This window comes from Pteronotus mesoamericanus, unplaced genomic scaffold, assembly GCF_021234165.1.
Source record: "Pteronotus mesoamericanus isolate MK-2021 breed Mesoamerican mustached bat unplaced genomic scaffold, CSHL_Meso_final contig_20, whole genome shotgun sequence".
Taxonomy (NCBI): Eukaryota; Metazoa; Chordata; class Mammalia; order Chiroptera; family Mormoopidae; genus Pteronotus; species Pteronotus mesoamericanus.
This window is the reverse complement of record NW_026555085.1, coordinates 83,410,176-83,429,880: the sequence shown is the minus strand read 5'-3', so window position 1 is coordinate 83,429,880 and position 19,705 is coordinate 83,410,176. Positions and strand designations below refer to the sequence as shown.

Here is a 19,705-nt window from a genome sequence, read left to right as displayed (position 1 = left end):
ACTGAGTGGTTTAAACAACAGAAATTCATTTTCTCACCATTCTGAAGACTGGTAGTCTGCAATGCAGGTATTGGAAGACTTAGTTTTTTTTAAAAACCCTTCTCCTTGACTTGTAGATGGCTGTCTTCTTCTTGTGTCTTCACATTGTCTCTATGTGAGTCTGTGTCTTGACCTTCTTAGAAGACATCAGTCATGTTGGATTAAGACCCACCTGCATGGCCTCATTTGAACTGAATTACCATTTAAAGGCTCTATGTCCAAATATAGTCACATTCTGAGATCCTGGAGGTTAGAACTTCAAAACATGTGTTTGGAGGGAGGGGCACATAATTCAGCTCATAACAATTATGAGATACTTTACCTTTGTGAGCAAGACCCATGTCAAATAAATCCTCTAAAATCACCGTTGTTTCCCATTTGCCACATGTTAATGACTTCACTTAGTCAAAGATGGTTAGAGCTAAAAGAGTCTATAGGTGAGCTTATCCAAGCTCATTTTATAGCTGAGCAAACACAGACCCAGAGAGATGAAGTGGTTGACCGTAGTCACATGGATAGGTGGAGGTGAGACCAAGTAAACTGCAAACTCACATTCTTTCATGGATTTTCCAAATATTTTTTGAGCACCTACTACATGTGGAGCATTGGGTTAGGCACTGGAGGGAAAAAGGGCTTCCTACCCTGAAATGGCTTAGACATGCACCAGCCCATGAGCCATAATTAAGTATGTGGCTCTGATGTGACTGGGGAAAGTGGACAAAATTTGTGGAGGGCTGGACACTTGTTGATTTCATTACTAATAAAAAAACTAAGAGTGCTTCCTAAAATTTCTCCTTATAAATTCCAAGCTCTTCCTTTATTTTATGGTATCATCAGTTATAAGTCTCTGTGGATTTAATGACGATTTTTAAACATTTTATTTATTGATTTTAGAGAGAGGAAGGAAAGGGGAGAGAAACATTGATTTGTTGTCACACTTATTTTTGCATTCATTGGTTGTTTCTTGTATGTGCCCTGACCAGAGATTAAACCCACAACCTTGGTGTATTGGTTCGACACGCTAACCAACTGAGCTACGCAGCCACGGCCAACAATTTTCAAAGAAAGAAAAATCAGACTATGTTAAAGATACAGCCTGATGTCAGAAATGCTACAACTTACTTGAAGCAGTCCATTTTCTTAGTCCTTTCGGGGTATCCAAGACCATATTGCTCTACCAGTAATTTGAAAATTATATGTATTAAATTATGTATAGTTTTGAATTCTGCCTTGCATGCGAAGTGCTCAATAAATATTTGTTGAATAAGAGATTTAGGTTCTTGTCAAATAATCTCTTACCTGTTATTTTTATTCTCTTTGGCATATGCTTATGCCCTTCCCTCACCTTCATTGTCCGTTGGTAGAGTCTCCTAATGGAGTGGCATTAATTCACGTCTTCAATGCACTATATTTAACCAGAATACATTTCTAATGTCTTTTCATTTTGACCAATTTGAAATAAGGGAGAAAGTTGACTGGGGATGACCCTAATAAAGCCAAGCATCTACTCTCCCACCCAACGACCATCTCTGTAGTGTCCTCAGGCCGTTCACTTGGTTGCTGCTTGCGCTGACTCAGACACTGGCCAAGGAAGGAAAGGCAGGAGATGTGCCCATTGCTGGATATTTGGGACCATTAAAGAATAGGCAGGTGGATTTACATTCTTTAGAAAAGTGACTGAATGAAAACAAATCCTAGTTCTGTACTTAGCATCTACCACAAAACAGGCTAAGGATGATTTATTGACTTACAAATGCATTTCAGAGAATATCTTCCAGCAGGACAGCCTTACAATTCTAAGTATTCGAATGCCTTTGAGCTATTTGAATTCTGTGTTTGATCTCAGGACTTCCATGTGCTTTGTAGCTATATACAGAATTAAATACTTCCTCCATTTAAATGTAAATCCCAAAGCACAAAGGTGTAAAATGAGTTGAACAAGGTTTTCAAAACATGGCTTATTCAACAAGTAAGGTGCATGGACCATTATTACTTGAAATAAAACAAATATAGAGCTCTATTTCACACATAATACAAAAAATATTCAGGTGAGTTAAAAATCAATATGTAAAATCAAAGGAGTTTTAGGAGAAAATACAAAATAATAGTTTCTTACCCTGAAGTAAAATATTTAAATCCAGAAGCTATAAAGTAAAATATTGACAATATGGCTATATTAAATATTTAAGACCATATAGTAATATACATATAAAAAAAGTCGAAGGACAAGTAATAGAATAGGAAGGTGCAACTCATCTAAAAAAGGGTTAATTGTTTGTTTTTTTAAGGGAAAAAACTCTACAAACATTGAATCAAAAAATGGATAAAGAATACCAAAAAGTCATTTGAAGCTTTTTAAAAATAATAGAAATAGGCAAGAAATAAACAAAAACAGGTTTAGTTTCAACAAATAATAAAGGAACAATTAAAATAACACATCATTGATGCAATCAGATTAATAAGTATTAAAAATATTGGTAATATCAAGTATTGGCGACTATGAAAGGAATTGGGCATTCCTAGACTCTTTTTTTTTTTCCATCTTCTTAAAGCAGTCCCGTTAGCATATCTTGCAATACTGGTTTGGTGGAGGTGTATTCATTTAGCCTTCTTTTGTCTGGGAAACTCCTTATTTCACCTTCCATTTTAATTGAGAGCCTTGCTGGGTAGACCAGTCTTGGTTGCAGGCCTTTGCTTTTCATTGCTTGGAGTACTTCTTGCCATTCCCTTCTGGCTTGTAGTGTTTCTGTTGACGCTAGCCGTACTGGGGCTCCCTTATATGTTACTACCTCTTTCTTACTTGCTGCCTTTAGGATTCTCTGTTTGTCTTTGATATTTGCTATTTTAATGATGATGTGTCTTGGAGTGGGCCTCCTTGGGTTCCTCTTGAATGGGACCTTCTGTGCTTCCTGGATTTGTGTGACTTTTTCTCTCCTCGAATTAGGGAAGTTTTCCATCATTCATTTTTCAAATAGGTGCTCTATCCCTACCTCCTCTTCTTTTCTTCTAGTATCCCTACTATACAAATATTATTATGTTTCAGGTTATCCTGCATTTCTCTAAATGCCTCTTCATTGTTTTTGAATCTTTTTTCATTTTCTTGCTCTTTCTGGGAGCTCTTTTCTACCTAATCCTTCAGCTCACTGATTTGATTCTCCACTTCATCTAGTCTGCTTTTGATTCTTTCTACTGTGTTCTTCAATTCAGAAATTGTATTCTTCATTTCCTCTTGTCTCTTATAGACAGTTTCTATGTCCTTTTTCATACTGATATAGGTTGCAGTAAGTTCCTCATAGTTTCCATGTCATTTTTTGGTAATTCTCTCTGAGCTCACTGAGCTAGCTCATTAAGCTTCCTTAGAACTGTTGTTTGGAACTCAATATCTGCTAGTTTACTTGCCTCTATTTCATTTATTTCTCTTTGTGGGGATTCCTCCTTTCCCTTTGAGTGGGGGGTGTTTGTCTTCCCATTATTTGTGAGACTCTTCTTTTTTGCTTCTGCTTTTTAAATTGATCTGTTTTGGTTTCCTGACTTTGTGGTGTGAACTTCTATGGTAGGAGACCACTGTTTTGTTTTTTTTTCTGGATCTGCCTCTGATGATGTCAGATGTTGACCCTGTCTGACCTTAGGCAGTCTGTTTGAGACTTCCAGGAATCTACTGTCTGTGGCTGTCTCCTTCAGCTGTTAATGTAGTCACTCTGCACTCAGCAGGCCAGCTTAGACACCACAGGGTGGGGCAGAGTCCCTCCTGGGTGTGGAGTTATTGGGTCCTCTCACACTGTTGCTCCTCAGGGGAGTGGTCTGCCTGAGCCAAATGGCTGTTACCACATGCAGGAGGAGTCAGCACCGGGATCCCACCAGCTACTCTTTCCGATCTCTCCCCAAAGCCTCCATGTCCAGTCTCTCCTCAGGCATCTCTAGCCTACTCTGTCCCCACCTTTGCCAGAGACCAGGTAAATGGCAGTTAGGTTGTGCTAAAGCTGATTCTTCTGTCCATCTGAGGTTATAAGGCTCCTCTCTCGCTATTGTTCAGTTGTTTTTTCCAGGTGAGTTATCCCCAGTTTAGTTGTAATTCCAGATTTGTCCTGGGAGGAGGTCGGTGTGACTTCCACTCACTCCTCCGCCATCTTGATTCTCTCAAAGATGACACAATTTTTGGCTTGAGAAATAAAAAAATTAATTAACAAATTAGGGCTAATTACTATGAATAAGAAAATTAGAAGCACTGAGGGATTACATATTTTGTTTTCTTTAGACTAAATTTAAGATGCTTATGTGGGAAGGATGTTAACCTGGAATAGGATACAGGAGTCTGCAATTCCAGAAGACAGAGATGGTATTTAAAGCAACAGCAATAATGCAATCTCTTGGGAAAAGTGATTAGAGGAAAATAGACACCTCAAGTCTGAGGGCAGGAGAAGTAGCAAACAGAGGAAACCAGAGAGAAAGGAGGAAAACCAGGAGAGCAGTGCCCTGAAAGTGGTTCCAGAAAGTGGGAGTGTCAGTTCTGTTGAAGGCCTACGATAGGCAAAGTAAAATTAAGCCTAAGAAGTGACCACAGGATTTGGTAGCATGGAGGCTATTGGTGACAGGGACATGGCAAGCAAGGTGGAGCAGGGATGATGAAAGGTCATGCGGTGTGGACCGCAGGAAGAGGCAATGAGGGAATGTGGTCACCATGACCGCAGAAGACCCCTTCCAGGGGTGTCCAAACTTTTGGCATCTCTGGGCCACATTGGCAGAAGAATTGTCTTGGGCCGCACATTAAATACATTGCAAAGTGTAATCATACACACACACAAACCTCATAATGTTTTAAATAAATTTATGATTTTGTGTTGGGCCGCATTCACAGTCATTCTGGGCTGCATGTGGCCCGTGGGCTGCAGCTTGGACACCCCTGCATGTGGTCGTGCTGAGAAGAGGAGAGGATATATGGATCAGTATGATGGTGATATGCAATAAAGTGGGGATTATATTTTACTGCTGGGAGATGCAGACCCTGTTAATGTGGTAAGAATGATTCCGGAGAGAGGAAGACATTATGATCTAGGAGAAAGAGATAGTATCTGCAGAATGAGGCCCTGGAGGGTACTAGGGGATAGCTCCGTAGAGGCCCAGTGGAAGGGCTGGCCAGTGGCTGCAGCTGGGGGTGCTCATCCACCCTAACCAGATGGAAGGCAATGAGTTCAGGACATGTGTAGGTCTGTGATGGCTTTGGTGTGGGAAGGTGAATACTCCTATGATCTCCTGGGTGGATGAGTCAAGGTTATTGGCTGGGCATTGGATGGAGATGCAATGGAGAATTAGAAAAGAAGGGGTATGAAGCTTGTTGTCTGGAGTATGGGGAAAAGAATATACCAGATGACACCCTCAGGCAGGATTGCCTGAGTTCCCATCTGCAATTTGTCATTTATGAATTTGAAATAAGACAAGTCATTGTATTTGGGTGTTTTCCATCTGCAAATTTCAGAGGCTACCCTCACCCTGCTGCTCCCTCTGACTCAAGCCCCTCCTTTAGCTTGCCTTTAGCTGTCAGTCCTGCTAGAGGCCCAGCCTGTGGGAAACCTGTGCTGTTCCTCCAAGTCTAGATCTGATGCTCCCATGGGTCCCTGTTACCTCTATTACAACCATACCATAATTAGCCACTTACTTGTTTGTAGCTGCCAGCAGAACAGAAGCTCACAGTTGGTAAGGATTTTTTAAAAAATCTACATTGTTCTGAGCTCTACCCCAACTTCAAACATAGTACTTAGCACACAGTGGGTGCTGAACACATACTAACTGAATAAAAGAAGTATGTTCCCAGAGGCAAATATCAATGTCTCCAATTTCTACATTAGCATTAAGGACATTTGCATTGAATGTTGATTTGAAAGAATTCTTACCTATTTATCACCAAAATATTAACAAGTTCCCTGAAACTTACAGTTCAGCTTTCTCTTGCTTGTTCCTAAAGTTGCTCTGTAAAATTGTAGACAAGTAAACAACAAAAAGTTACTTTGTAAAATTGTGGATAACAGTTTTGCCAAATGAACAAATAAAACAGACAACAGTGTGGTGAAAAGAGGTGGGGGAGGTGGGAAGGGGAAAGGGAGTCAAATATACAGTGACCGGAGATTTGACTCTGGGTGGTGAACATAGCGCAATATATAGGTGATGTATTATAGAGCTGTGCACCTGTAACTTACACAATTGTATTAACCAATGTCACCACAATAAGTTTAATTTAAAAAAGGTTTGCATTTTAGCCAAGTTCCTTTACTCAATTCTACCCTCTAAAAATGGTGAATAATAAAAACTTTATTTTATAATAGCAATGGTTAAAGGAGTAAAATAAGCACCAAAACTTGTATTTTAGGTGCAGTGTAATTGACCTGCACATCACATTTTATCTACTAGGTTTTATTTTTTATTTTTTTGCAAATTAGAAACCAACAAGTTTAAGACAAACTATACGCCATGTTCCCCACATATTTAAATACATATTAGAATGATTATGAATATTTTAAGAAGATATAACATAGGTTTAAAGTTAGTTTTCATACAAAGAATAAATTTAACACTCAATCAGGGACATGGGCCTCAGTGGTGTTCACCTCTCCATTGGTCGGCAATAGACATGTTTTTCCTTTGATTACCAGTCATTACAGTGACTTGTCCAATCAATAGCCACTGCAACATTTTACAAGGATTCAAGAATACATGTAATATCTCATGTAATCACAATACCCAACAACCTCGAGGTGTACTTTTATCTCCAATATAAGTAAAAAGAAGCTTATAGAGATTAAGTAAAAGTCATACAAAGTCACAGAGCCAGTAAAGAGCAGAGTCTGAATTTGAACCAAGGCTGGCTGGGCTCCGAAATGGATTTTCTTTCAATAAAGCAAAGTGGTGAGCCCCTTATTAGAAGCCCCTTACGATGGCTAAGGTCCTTTCCAGTTCTAATAGCATATAATTTCTAATGAAACAAAAAAGTTCTTCACTGTATGTATTTCTCATCTTGGATTATCAGCCTCACTTGTGGCTGGGAGATAATTCAAAATCTTCTCAGTGTCTATCCTGTTCTCCAGATTTGCACACATGGACACAGCTTTACACATAATAACTCAAAAGGACCACATTTCTTTGAGTAGTAAGTAATATTGTTTCAATTTATTTTACTACTGGATTCTCTGCTGTAGAAAGCAGGAAGATTTTAAAAAGTGATCAGGATAAATAGATGTTTTAGACATGCTTCTGAAATGGGAGTTACATGAATGTGAGTATTTGTATCTAAAACCTAAATTTATGCTACTTTTCATTAGTTTAGGTTTTTAGTTTCTAGTTATTGGCTTACCTACTTGTTGGAAAAGTACATATTTACTTCAGTTCTGTATAATGCTGGGTTCATCCTGCCATTAGATTACTAGTAATAATATGACCCCTGAGTTTAATTCTGTAATTGGCAATGCACGTTATCAGCCAGGTGAATTACTGATAGACTGTCTTGATAGACTACATGTATCACTTAATTATGGAAAGCATATCTAATAACAAACATTTATATGGTGCATTGTTTAACCAGAGTTCATTGGAAGAATGAATTCATTTCACAAATGAAGAAAAAAGGCACAGAGGTGAGTGATTTGTCCAAGTTCAAAGTGCTAGTAAGTGGCAGAATCAGCACCTGGAAAATTCTTTAAGAGTGCATGAATATAGAAAGCTTCCTAATGCTGGGATGGTGTGTTATCTATCAGAAATGCAATGAAAGAATACTAAAATTTTGAAGACTGTTAATGAGGGGAAACAAATTTGTGGCTCTAGGGACACCAAGTGCATCATGTATAGGAGAATTCCAAGTCCGAGTTGAGAAAAAATGATGAAAGGAAGTTATAAGGAGCCCATGTGAAAGGCATATTGTAGTACAGTGAAAAAAACTGAGCTGAGACATGGGAGCCAGGGGAAGTTCATCTGGAAACAGGGAGCTGGACTGGATGACTTGACTGGGTCGCTCTGTCCTTGCTCCAGCAGATACATGTCCTTTGGCTCTGCCCTCGGAGACTTACATCCAGCTGCTCTCTAACTTCTGGTTGGTCCTGCCAACGAGGAGAACCCTTGGCAGAGATGGGAGGGAAGGGGAAGGAAAGTTAAGGATTACACTTGGCTGCCCCTGTAAGGCCTCCAAAGGCCATGACTTCTCCCATGGACTCATATGTTCTCGGACTCTCCCCCTGCACAAGGCAGCGTTCTTCAGGATGGCACCCATGGGCGCGCGCTACCCCCGTGGTCCTCCTGGTCCCTGCCCGCGTGTGTGGTATCAGTACCCTTGTAAATGAACCCTCCTTGGATATTCCCAGTGTGAACACTGCTCGCACTACTGAACTTGGTACTCTTGTGCTTCTTTCTCCAAAGCAATGATTCTGGGCTTCTTCATGTGAAGTTCAGAGGGTATACCAATGAACAGAAGAAAGAAGTCTGAGTTCACTGCATTTTTAAAAAAGTATAATTAACATCCATAATCGCAAGTAAGAGAGACGTCAAAGATAAGTAAAATAAGGGCATAGCTTTATTTCATTCTGAGGCAGTTAGTACATATCAATATTTCTGAGGTCGCCATATTGATAGGTCTGGGATCACCACTGTGCACCAAATATTTTTAAAAGACTACCAAGACTCCCTTCACCCGCTGCAAACACAGGTTATGTGTGGCAGTTCTAAACCAGGCACTTGAAAACCATGGGGACAACACATCATCACTCCTGAATTAAAGAAGAGGCAGGTAAACTCCCAATAAAACATAGAACGTCACCAACATAGATCTCCCAAAAAAAAAAGAAGTGCAACACATGCTCTTATAAACCAAGAGTAACAACAACAACAACAACAAAACCAATAACAAATGCAAAAGTCTCCCAAATAAGTTTTCCAAAGTATTACAAAAAGAAAAAAAACTATATATAAAAAGTAAAAAAGTTTGAAATACTAGTGCATAGTCAATTACCTAACACCAAGTTTCTTCTCCTTGTGTTCAAAGCTCTACTGCCCCCTCACACTAGCAGCATGTCTACAGGCTAAGACTGTAGCAGCAAAACATATTTTTCATTTGGCATTTACAAAATTAAATTACTGAATAAAAATATAATTTTCTTATAAAACTATTTCATACAATGGTAACTTTTAGAGCAAGCTAACAAAAAAACTCATGAAATGGTTTAGTACAATAAATGTACCTCCAATGTTACTAACCATAAATGAGCATTTACAATCTTGATTAGTTTCTCCCTGGTATTCAAACCAACATTTATAGTAATGCATTGTGTTTAGTGATTGAGAAAAGTGAAATATTGGAGGATTTTTTTGTCTGTAAAATTTCAAAAACCTCATCATGAAAAAATATGGGACTGCTGGATCTTCTAAAATACAGATAAATTGCTTTATGTTTTAAAAAAAATCTTTACTACGATATTAACAACTGGCTACAATTCATTACCTAATAATTTAGGTAAGACTGTTATTTTTTTAAAATCCTTTTAGTTGGGTGAAATCCGATAAGATTTCATCTTCCTAAACTGCACTTGGTGCTGCTCTCAACTGTTGTACCACAACAAAAATAGGTTCTTCTCCCATTCATGAAAAGTTTCATGTAGAGGAATGGAACATCCTAAGCCGCTCCGAAGTGTCCTGAAAACCATAATGCTTCTCTGGGAGCGTCTCACATGACCAGAGTCCGGGTTGAGAAGGGGTTCACATATTTCCGAGCCTGACCGGAAGCTGTCATCTGATCTTCCATCTTTCCACAGGATGCAGCCTCCCAGGCCCCGCTACAAGGCTAAAGAGGGAAAAACAAGGCAACAGCAAGGTCAGACAGAAAGCACAAAGTTTAGCCCACACATGGCATCCCAATCCCAGCAGAGCCAGCAGAGGGAATTTTGACCTCCAGGGAGCGAGTGGTGAATATCAGGGAGCCTTTGTCAGATAAAATCTTAACTGTCCAACAACCAGGGATCCAGCATTCCTTTTAAAATATTTTATTTTGTTTTATTTTTTAGAGAGGGGGAAGGGAGGGAGAAAGAGAGGGACAGAAATATTGATATGAGAGAGAAACATTGACTGGTTGCTTTTTATGTGCACACTGGAAGGCACTCTGACTGGGGACTGAACCCGCCACCCAGGCATGTGCCCTGACCAGGAACTGGACCATGACCTTTTGGTTTGTGGGTTGTTGCCCAACCAGCTAAGCCACACTGGCTGGGCAGGATAGCTTACTTTTTAAAGACCCACTGGAAGATAAAAGAAAGGACTAATATTTAACGGCAGCATCCAGATCCAGGTCCTGTGTTTGGCACTTACTGCACATGATCTCATTTGCACAGCACATCTACCCCATGAGGGAGGTTCATTTTCTCCTCAGTTGGGCAGGAAACGCAAGTTCAGAGAGTAGAGACAACATGCCCAAGGCTACTGCGAGGGCAAGTAGTGAAGGGGCTTTTTGAATCTAGGTCTGTCTTGAACACCGACGGCTCCTGTCTTTCCTGCGTTTTCCTTCAAAGTAAGATATGTACTCTGTGCCCTCCTTAGTTCCCCAAAGGATGGAAGATGCTTACAAAATAAAGATAACATATCAGGGCTTAAAACGAGGACAAGGCAGGGTCACAGATACATGCACTGAAAATTAATCATATGAAGATGGGGTGAGATTTGTACACAAAACACTTGCCATGAAGTACAATGTATCTGCTAGATGGAAACCTCAACCTTGGCCCTGAGCTCTCCAGCAGTCAATGCAAAGAGGGAAATAAAAATACAATTAGATACAAGTGCTTGTAAACTGAAAATGAAACCAATGGTATTTATTTATCTATTTGTTTTTAGAGAGAGGGGAAGGAAGGGAGAAAGAAAGGGAAAGAAACATTGAGGCGATAGAGAAACATCGACAGGTTGCCTCTGAACCCGCAACGCAGGCATATGCCCTGACCGGGAACGGAACCAGCGGCCTTGCACTTCGCGGGGCCAACCGACTGAGCCACACCAGTCGGGGCTAAACCAAGTTTTTAAAAAGCACGACGATTCCCGATATTGACATCAGAGATTTTCTTTTCCATGGAACTAAAGAATAACAAAAAAAAAAAAAAAAAAAAGGCGTCTGCACTCGAAAGCCTTGAGGGCCCTTTCGGAGGCACGATGAACACCCGTGAAAGGGGCGGAGTCATGCGGGCGCTGGGAAAGGCGCCCGGCCGGCGAGGAGGCGGCGAGGGCACCTGGAGGAGCTGCCAGGGCCGTGCTCGGGGCAGCGATTTTCAGCCTTTTTCGTCTCATGGCACACAAGCTCATTTACTACAATTCTGCAGCACACCAAGAAATCTATTTCTTGCTGACCTGACCAAAAAATGGGTATAATTTTGATTCATTGACATCGGATGGCTATTGTTGTGTTATCATCTTTCTACTTGACAATCTAAGGAAACAGAGCAGTGCCCCGATTAGTCAGGTGTTGCATGTTTTAAAAATCCTCGTGGCACACACCGGTGTGCCTGCGGCCGCACACGGACTGAAAATCGCTGCTCTAGGGACAGGGCAAGAACAGGCGGGATTTAGACAGACGGCAGAGAAAGGAGTATAACTCAGGTGGCGAATAACAAAGAGTCAAGAAGCTGACAATTGTACGTTGTTTGTGGGAGGGTTTGGGAGGGAAAGAGAGGAAGGATATTAGTGGATTAAATGACAACATTTACCAAGTGCTTGCCACGTGCCTCCCATGCTTCCAAGTGTTTTACACTTATTATCCCATTTAATTCTCACACCAAACACAGCAAACATTGCGCCTGTTTGTAGACCAGGCAATTTCAAAGGAAGAGAAGATTTAGGGAACATCTTCAAGGTCACCCAGCTAAGTGATGAAGCAAGAATGTGAATCCAGGCCCTAGCGAGCGTAAGACCCTGCTTCCTTTCGAGTTCTGATCAGTGGGAAAGGGCGGGGTCAGGTCATCCAGGCCTTGGAATGCAGGAAGAAGCTCTCAGATAGGGTGTCGAGGTTATCAGACTTTTTAGCAAAGAGGTACGATAATTCTGAGTGAACGTGGTATTTGTATGGTGATGGGGTTTCCTCAGCGAGTGGCTGGAACAAAATTTCAGTGACATAAGGTGTATAGTGCCATGTATCTAACTTGCAAACTTTCACAGGGCTCAGGCGGGGTTTCCCCACTTCTGCCTGAGCGGCCATGCCACCTCGCCACCTACGTCAAAGGCACTGGCCACAGTTGCATGTTTACTCTGCAGGCTCAGAGGCTCATCATGGGACCTGAACTACTATAGAGCAAGGTGGATTGTCGCAGTATTTTCCTGGAACAGTGGCTCACAAAGATGACAGGTCAAACATGACACCAGGCATGCCTTCTGCCCCTGAGTCACACTGAATGTTTTCCTAAACAAAATTCCCCAGGGTGGTTATAGCATTCTATGGAATGGTTCTGAATAAGGGATGTTTCTCTGGGTTTCGCTGGTGCGTACCTGTCCATACAAATTTCATATTTTAGTTTAGTTGATAGCTTATGTGTTGTTGCTAAAATTTTTCAGCACAGCACTGAAACACCAGATTGACACAAGCAACCCGATTTAAAAAAACAAAATGGAATGTGGTCATTTCAAAACTTGGGCTTGTGTTTGTACTCACTACACCCATGTGGCATACAACTGCCAGGTAGCACTGGGCAGTGCTTAAAGCAATGGAGCACAGAGAAAAGGGAATGGGGATTTTCAAAAACAAATGACTAAAGAAGCAGCAAAATGAAACATCTTAATGTACTAATATCCTATATATAAATCTAAAATTACATGAAGATACATACAGAAACCAAAAATACATATTTTGAAAGAATCCATGCAAACACTTGGAGAGAAAAGGGGAAGGAAAGTGAGAGCGGAGATAAAAGGGAGGAGCGGGAAGGAGGTTTTTGTTTCTCACTGGCCAAGAATTTTTCTCCTTAGCGGTGCTTCAACTGATACAGAATTAATTTTTTCAATGTGTAATCTAAGTATCTTAAAATACTATGTTGAAAGAGTGTTATGTTTGTTTTTACCATGTCTCTTGGTAAAAGTCAAGTTCTGATTCTTGGCATTGTGGTGCTCAATTCAGAATTCCCCAAATGTGTTCAGGAGAATCTAATACCAAGTATTACCAGTTAATATATTTTCAACTTGAAGTGGGATTTGTGTTCTTGTTGCATCTCCCACATGGCTCATCACTATTCATGAGTGGCTCTTCCCCAGGGCCAGATATTTAAGACGAGAACACTATACGGATGGTACCATATATTTTTAATTAGGGTTTTGAGAAAACTTTTCAGTCAGCTTCTCTTAAGTCAAATGGAACTCACCAAGAAATCAATCAAATTGACTAACATATTTGAATTCTGGAAAGCAGAGCATTTCATGGGCACATAAGCCCTGAAACTCAGGGACTAGGAGGGGCAAGATAAGTGAAAGAGCTGAACCTCCCAGTGCAGACAAACGCCAGGACACAGTAGCCACCGTGTACAGGGGTCACTGTGGGCTGAACAAAAAGCCAACAAACAAGCATGTGGGTGCCTCCTTTGCTTTGTACTGGCAAAGTACAAAGCAAGCACTGCTTACAACAATGAATGAGTAACACTGGTCAGAGTGGACGCATAGCCATGCTTTGGCGTGAAAGCCAGAGCAGAAGGCCAGGTACTTGGGGAAGAAAAGAAATACTCAAATCCGACAGCCCAAATGGCAGCTGCCCCCTCTTCTGCTATTTCCGTCTCTTCCCTTACCCTGAAGCCCTACGGCCCTGGGCCAATTTTTCAAGCAGACAGAATAGTTTGACAAACAAGGATTAGATGTCTTTGTGCTGGAAGAATACTTTTTAATACTGTCATGTAGATCTTTGTGCATCCTCTGTACTCCTTCTCTTTAAATTTTAGTTTCATTTACAATAAAGAATTGATAAGAATTCCAGATTTGTGCACATGAATTCTTGTGAAATTATGAACACATAGTACTATTGCAGACATGTCACTCTACCCAGATTCATTTCAACATTAATAATCCTACTGCACATCCTCCTCCTCTTGCCTGGGAGTCACCTTACTTATCCTGTAATCTGCCTTTAATTGCCCCCGGGCAGAAGTGAACTGTAAATAAACTGTCAGAGCTTTAACTGGGATATCCTGCTAAAGCACTTTAAATAAATACTCAGATCCTTTGTAGAAAACAGAAGAAATAAAAGGAGACAGGACCAGGTCCGCAGGTGGTTTTCTGTCAGATTATCTTCATATTTTTCACTTAGAATATGAATAGTTTTTTTCATAATGCTGAACAACTACTATTATTATTATATTCATATAGCAACTTCACACAACAGCTGCTGATATTGAAAGCCTTGCAAAGGATGTGCTCTATAATTCACAGGTCTAATAAGAAATTTGCATAAATCATCAAAAAATGATTTTGTAGCAACAAAGCAGCTTGTGAGATGGTATTATGTTTTTTTCTTGTTTTGTTTTTTAAATAATAAACAGATATGAATAATGTCCAAAAGAGTAAGAATAAGAATGACTTGATTATTCTATTTAACCCATCTGAAAAAAATATTCCAGACTAAAATTCTAAAAGTCAGAATTCCTTCCCAAAGGGCTGTCTTTTAAAAACCTATCAGTTATAAGAGCTAACATAGAAATCTTGTATCTTGAAAGTCAGGGATGAACCTGACATAAACTGTCATTACGGTAAGGTTAATGTTTACCAAACTTTCTCATGCATAAATGCCACCCAATGCATAAATGCACAAAATCATTAAATGTCCTCAACTCCAGGGCTGTTAACTTTTCATAGAAAAGAACCCTGAAGTTAGGGGGCAGAAGGCCCAGGCAGCGATAGGAAGTTGCCCAGTCCACCAGTACCTCTACTTCCCATCCAAGCCTAAGCTAACAATGGCTAACATGAAGGGACTTTGCCTAAATTTGGAGTTTGTCCTAGGTCTCTCTAGGGGTCTCTTCCCTTACATGTTTATAGACTTTTTGTCAGTGTAAATCACATAACCTAGGGTGTCACAAATTTTTTAGAAGAATAGTTCTTTCCTTAGTCACCTATTAGTTCCAGACTATTAAGATTAGGACAAGTGCCAAATTGCTCTGAAGTAAGTCTGTCTTTGCTGGCCAGGGGAAGATTCAACATCATAGTGTTTACCAAACCAAACCAAACTAGACCAGACCAAAAGACCACATCTTGTAATGTCCAGGTCGGGGCACAATGAATTGGAGAGCCTGACATATCTTTCCATTCATTCAGCCTTTCTCAGGTCAGCTCAAAAACCATACCCAGTAAACTTGCTTAATTAATTTATTTTTAAACATTTTTGTTGAATCTATTAGGGTAACATTGGTTAATAAAATTCTGTAGGTTTTAAGTATACAACTCTATGATACATCATTTGTATATTGTATTATGTGTCCACCACCCAAAGCCAAATCTCCTTCCATCACTACTTATCCCCTCTTTACCCTTTTTGACCTCCCCTCAACCCACCAAACTTGAGTAATTTATAACATATATTAAAAGCAGGTTGCCGATACACTGCTGACAGCTATGTAAATTTTTGCCAGGATGAGTTGAAACAAGTGGCCCAAAGAGAGAACCAAATGCATATATACATATGGGGGGAGGGGAGGACAGGTCACCAAGAGCACACTGTACTGAGAACTGCCTGGAAGGCTCTGTGTCACCCGTAGACATACTGTTTCCATATCTGTTGACATACCAACACAAGTAGCAGAAAAATAGAGAAAAACCAGTAAATCAGTTGTTTCATCTCCGTAACACCAAAGATATCTGACTACCTTTATTTCAGGAATCAGTTGAATCAGCTATCTCTTTTGGTGACCCACTGACACAGTTCTGCAAGAGTGGAACAGGGAATGAGAAAGAGTGTGCTAGAGGAAATAAGACACCACAGGGCAAGGAGACTGGCCGTTGGTGAGGCCCCCTTGCCTGTGCTTCAAGAACAAGGCAGCACAAGGCCTTTGCCTAGTGACAGATACCACCAATGTACACCGGCACGTGGGCTGCATTCTGAAAGCATCATTATATCCATTTGGACTTCATAGCAACCTTGAATGTACGATGAATGTAGCATAGACTATGGTCCCAATTTATAGACAAGAGCATTTTGGCCTGAAGAAGTAAATTAAAGACATGCAATTAGAAAATCGTGGTGTCTAGAGTAGAACCCTGGTTCTTATTGCCTGCACGCTAATTTATTACACTCCTCAGCAATGTTGATCAAGCAAAAAGGTTTGTCCTATTTTTTAAAAAAATTAATAAGTAATTCCTATAAAAATAGGAGCAATCCAAAACACATGGAACTGAAAAAGAAAAAGTGAGTTTCAATTGCTTGCGATAATATTTTAAAATTCACTGATGTTGTGCAAATGTGTTTAAACAATAATGGCTTGAGAAATTTACTTAAACTTACTTTTTAAAAAAGTAAGGCTATGACAAGCCAAGTCAGGAAATTAAAATTTAAGGCTGTCATTCTGTGGTTACCAAAAAGAGGAAAGTGAGTGAGTAGAAAGCATATGAACACATCTTTTACATTTGGGTTTTAAATAGGAATAAAAGGAAATTATAATTTAAGAGAAAAATACAGAAGTTCAGAAGGCTTATAACTTAAGTAGTTTCGGATCTACTAATGAAAATGTCGACCTTAAAAAATGTTTGGTGGTAAAATGCATTTATTTCAAAATGTAAAGCAAATTGAAAGCATACTGAGAAAATCAGGCACCTCTTTTCTCCTTGCTGAGGAGGGAGCTCGTGTGCGCGCTTGTGTGCCCGTGTGCGCGTGCGTGTGTGTGTGTGTGTGTGTGTGTGCGCGCGCGCGCCTCGGGCTCTCAGGGTAGCGGTTTTTTCTTTAATCCACACAGAAGATATGTTTTCATTGATTTTTAGAGAGAGAGAGGTAGGAAGAAAGAGAGAGAGAAACATCGATGTGAGAAGGAAACAACGATCGGTTGCCTCTCATACATGCACTGACCGGGATCGAATCTGCAACCTAGGTATGTGCCCTGACCAGGAATCAAACCCACAGCCTTTTGGTGTATGGGACGACACTCCAACCAGCTGAGCCACCCAGCCAGTGCTTAGGGTAACTTTTGAAGAGTGCAAAGTTTCTTGGCTGAAAGTTTTTGTCCTCACTTGTGGTCAATTTTGAGCTTCTCGACTCCATCCTACCCCATACAATGTGGAACAATGGTCCAACCTGAAAATCTCAAATGTTCTGAGCTACAAAAAAGACACACATATCAAAAAGGTCTCAGAACATTTATGTTATGAATCTTGTCTGCTTTTACAATTAATGTTAAATCACCTTAAAAACAAAAAACCCAAGTCGTATGAAGATTATGCAGCCAGCACAAATTACTTTTAGACAAAAATTAAGCATAATTAAAAAAACAAACGTAACATTATTTGTGCACAATGGCTAACAATAGCCTCTACTGAGGCATTATAGTTCATATATTAGGGGATCTATTGAGAGTTCTGGTTTATTAAAATGTATTGCTTTTCAATGGCAACCCACATAACAAATGGGCATATTTAGCACCCTGATTTTGGTCTCTACCTACATAAAATGGTCAGAGCACCATGGGGAAATGGTTGGTTTCCAAGAAGGAAGGAAAGAAAAGAGGCTATTTAATTAAATCCATTTAAATGAAATAAAATGGAAAATTCTGTTCCTCAATAGCTCTAGGTACACTTCAAGTGCTCAATGACCACATGTGACTATTGGCCATAATAGTGGACTGCAGCACCTGGAACATTTCCATCACTGCATAGGTTCTATTGGACAGCATTGGTTTAATGAGAGAGTTAAGAGACTTAAAAACCAAATGCAATGTGTGAGACAGTTTCAATTTTGATCAAATAATAGAGAGTCTTTTCTAGATTAATGGGGAAATTTAAATATAGCCCAAGAATTAAAATATTAAGGAAATATTGTTAATAATAATGTGTGAGAACAGTATTAGGGTATATATATAGTAAAATGTCCTTACTTTTAGAGATACACAAAAGTAAAATGCTATATTGTCTGGAATTTTAGAATGCTTCATAAAAATTTGATGAAATAAATATGGCAAAATGTTAATAATTGTCAAATCTAAGTCATAGCATATTCTCTATACTTCTATGTATGTTTGAGATTTATCATAATGAAATGTAAAAGTCATAGCTTCTTGCATTTCTAATTTTAAAATATTAAATGTAATTTACACATATTTTTGTATGAGCATGTGTACTTATATATGAACTCGAAGCTGAACCATAAAAGCCCAGTATCTGGGCCTCAGAGACAGGGGTTGTGCTGTCTGCAGTGTTATTGCCACAGTTAAGCCAGGGATGATTGAAACACAAGGCTACGGTTGCCGTTGTCTTCAATAAACTGCTCTTTTACCGAAGGGAAGTTATTCAGACAATTAGATGGATAGGTAATCAACTGCACTATTACAAGTGGCAAATATTTTAGAAGTATCAGAATTTTAAAACATTTAGGAAGCACATTTAGTTGTTTTAATTAAAAGCACTGTGATAAAAATATTTAGATTGTGTGGCTAAAAATCTCACTTAATGTTTGATTTGTTATAGGTACAGATTACAGAAGTAATATGTTATATGAAACGCTCAGGTCAAATAGCCATGTCATTTAACAAAGGCACAACATGTTCAATAATACCATCCACGAGAAATCTGTGTAATTAGGTCAAATTATTAATGGAAAACATGATAAAGCACTGTTTTAAACAAACAAAATGACCAAACTGCATAAAAACCTATATAAATATTGTTGAACTAGAATTATAGGAAATATAGGCAGTATATGTTTAAATATTTAAAATTATTTCATGCATTTTCCAATATTTATCATAAAAGTTTGAAACATTTTGGGAATCACATATTTCTATGGTATCAGGGCTAGATCTCCATGACACAAAACAAAGGAGACACTTGGTGTGTAACATCCATTCATTTAATAAATATTTCTTAAAATGAATTAGTTATCTATCATAAAAGATTATTAAAATATATTTGAGCAGGGTAAATCAGTAAACCATATAGTGCAGATAGAAGCATTGAGACTCTAAAATTAACTTTTGGGTCTCAGTTACTCAGTTTAGTAGAATTGACAAATACACCTTCACTATGTGATGTGCATAGTTGGTTAATCCCAGAATACAGATATTAGAATCTGTAGAGTGCCAAATAGGACTCAGTGATATGCTAGAAATATAGATTAATAAAATAGAGCTATTACTTAATTCCAAGTTTCAAAAACAAGTAATGTTTTCATGAAATAACATATAAATATATTGATAATGAAGTTCAATAGTGATTTGTTAAAAGTGCAATAGCAGTAAAAACTTTAATGCAAAAATGTGGACAACCCATATTTTCTAAGCACCATTGGTCCTCTAACAATGTGGGGGTTGGGAGCACTGACCCATGCACAGATGGAAATTGGTGTACAGCTTTTGAGTCCCCCAAAACTCAGTCGTCCCTCAGTATCCATGGGGAACTGTTCCAGGACCCCCAGGGACACCAAAATCCACAGATGCTCAAGCCCTTTATATAAAATGATATAGATCAATGCATATAGTCAGTCCTTTGCGAT

The 19,705-nt window shown here is 39.3% G+C and overlaps 1 protein-coding gene across 7 annotated transcripts in view; it reads right to left on the bottom strand.

Moving 5' to 3' along the window:
- Window positions 1–9,736: 9,736 nt before the first annotated feature.
- Window positions 9,737–19,705, bottom strand: part of MYB (MYB proto-oncogene, transcription factor) — a 32,004-nt gene continuing 22,035 nt past the window's right edge. For all 7 annotated transcript variants that reach the window (XM_054568938.1, XM_054568941.1, XM_054568943.1 and 4 more), the window contains one exon: window positions 9,737–9,853. In XM_054568938.1, coding sequence (XP_054424913.1) covers window positions 9,737–9,853 — 117 coding nt within the window. The remainder of the gene's footprint in view (window positions 9,854–19,705) is intronic.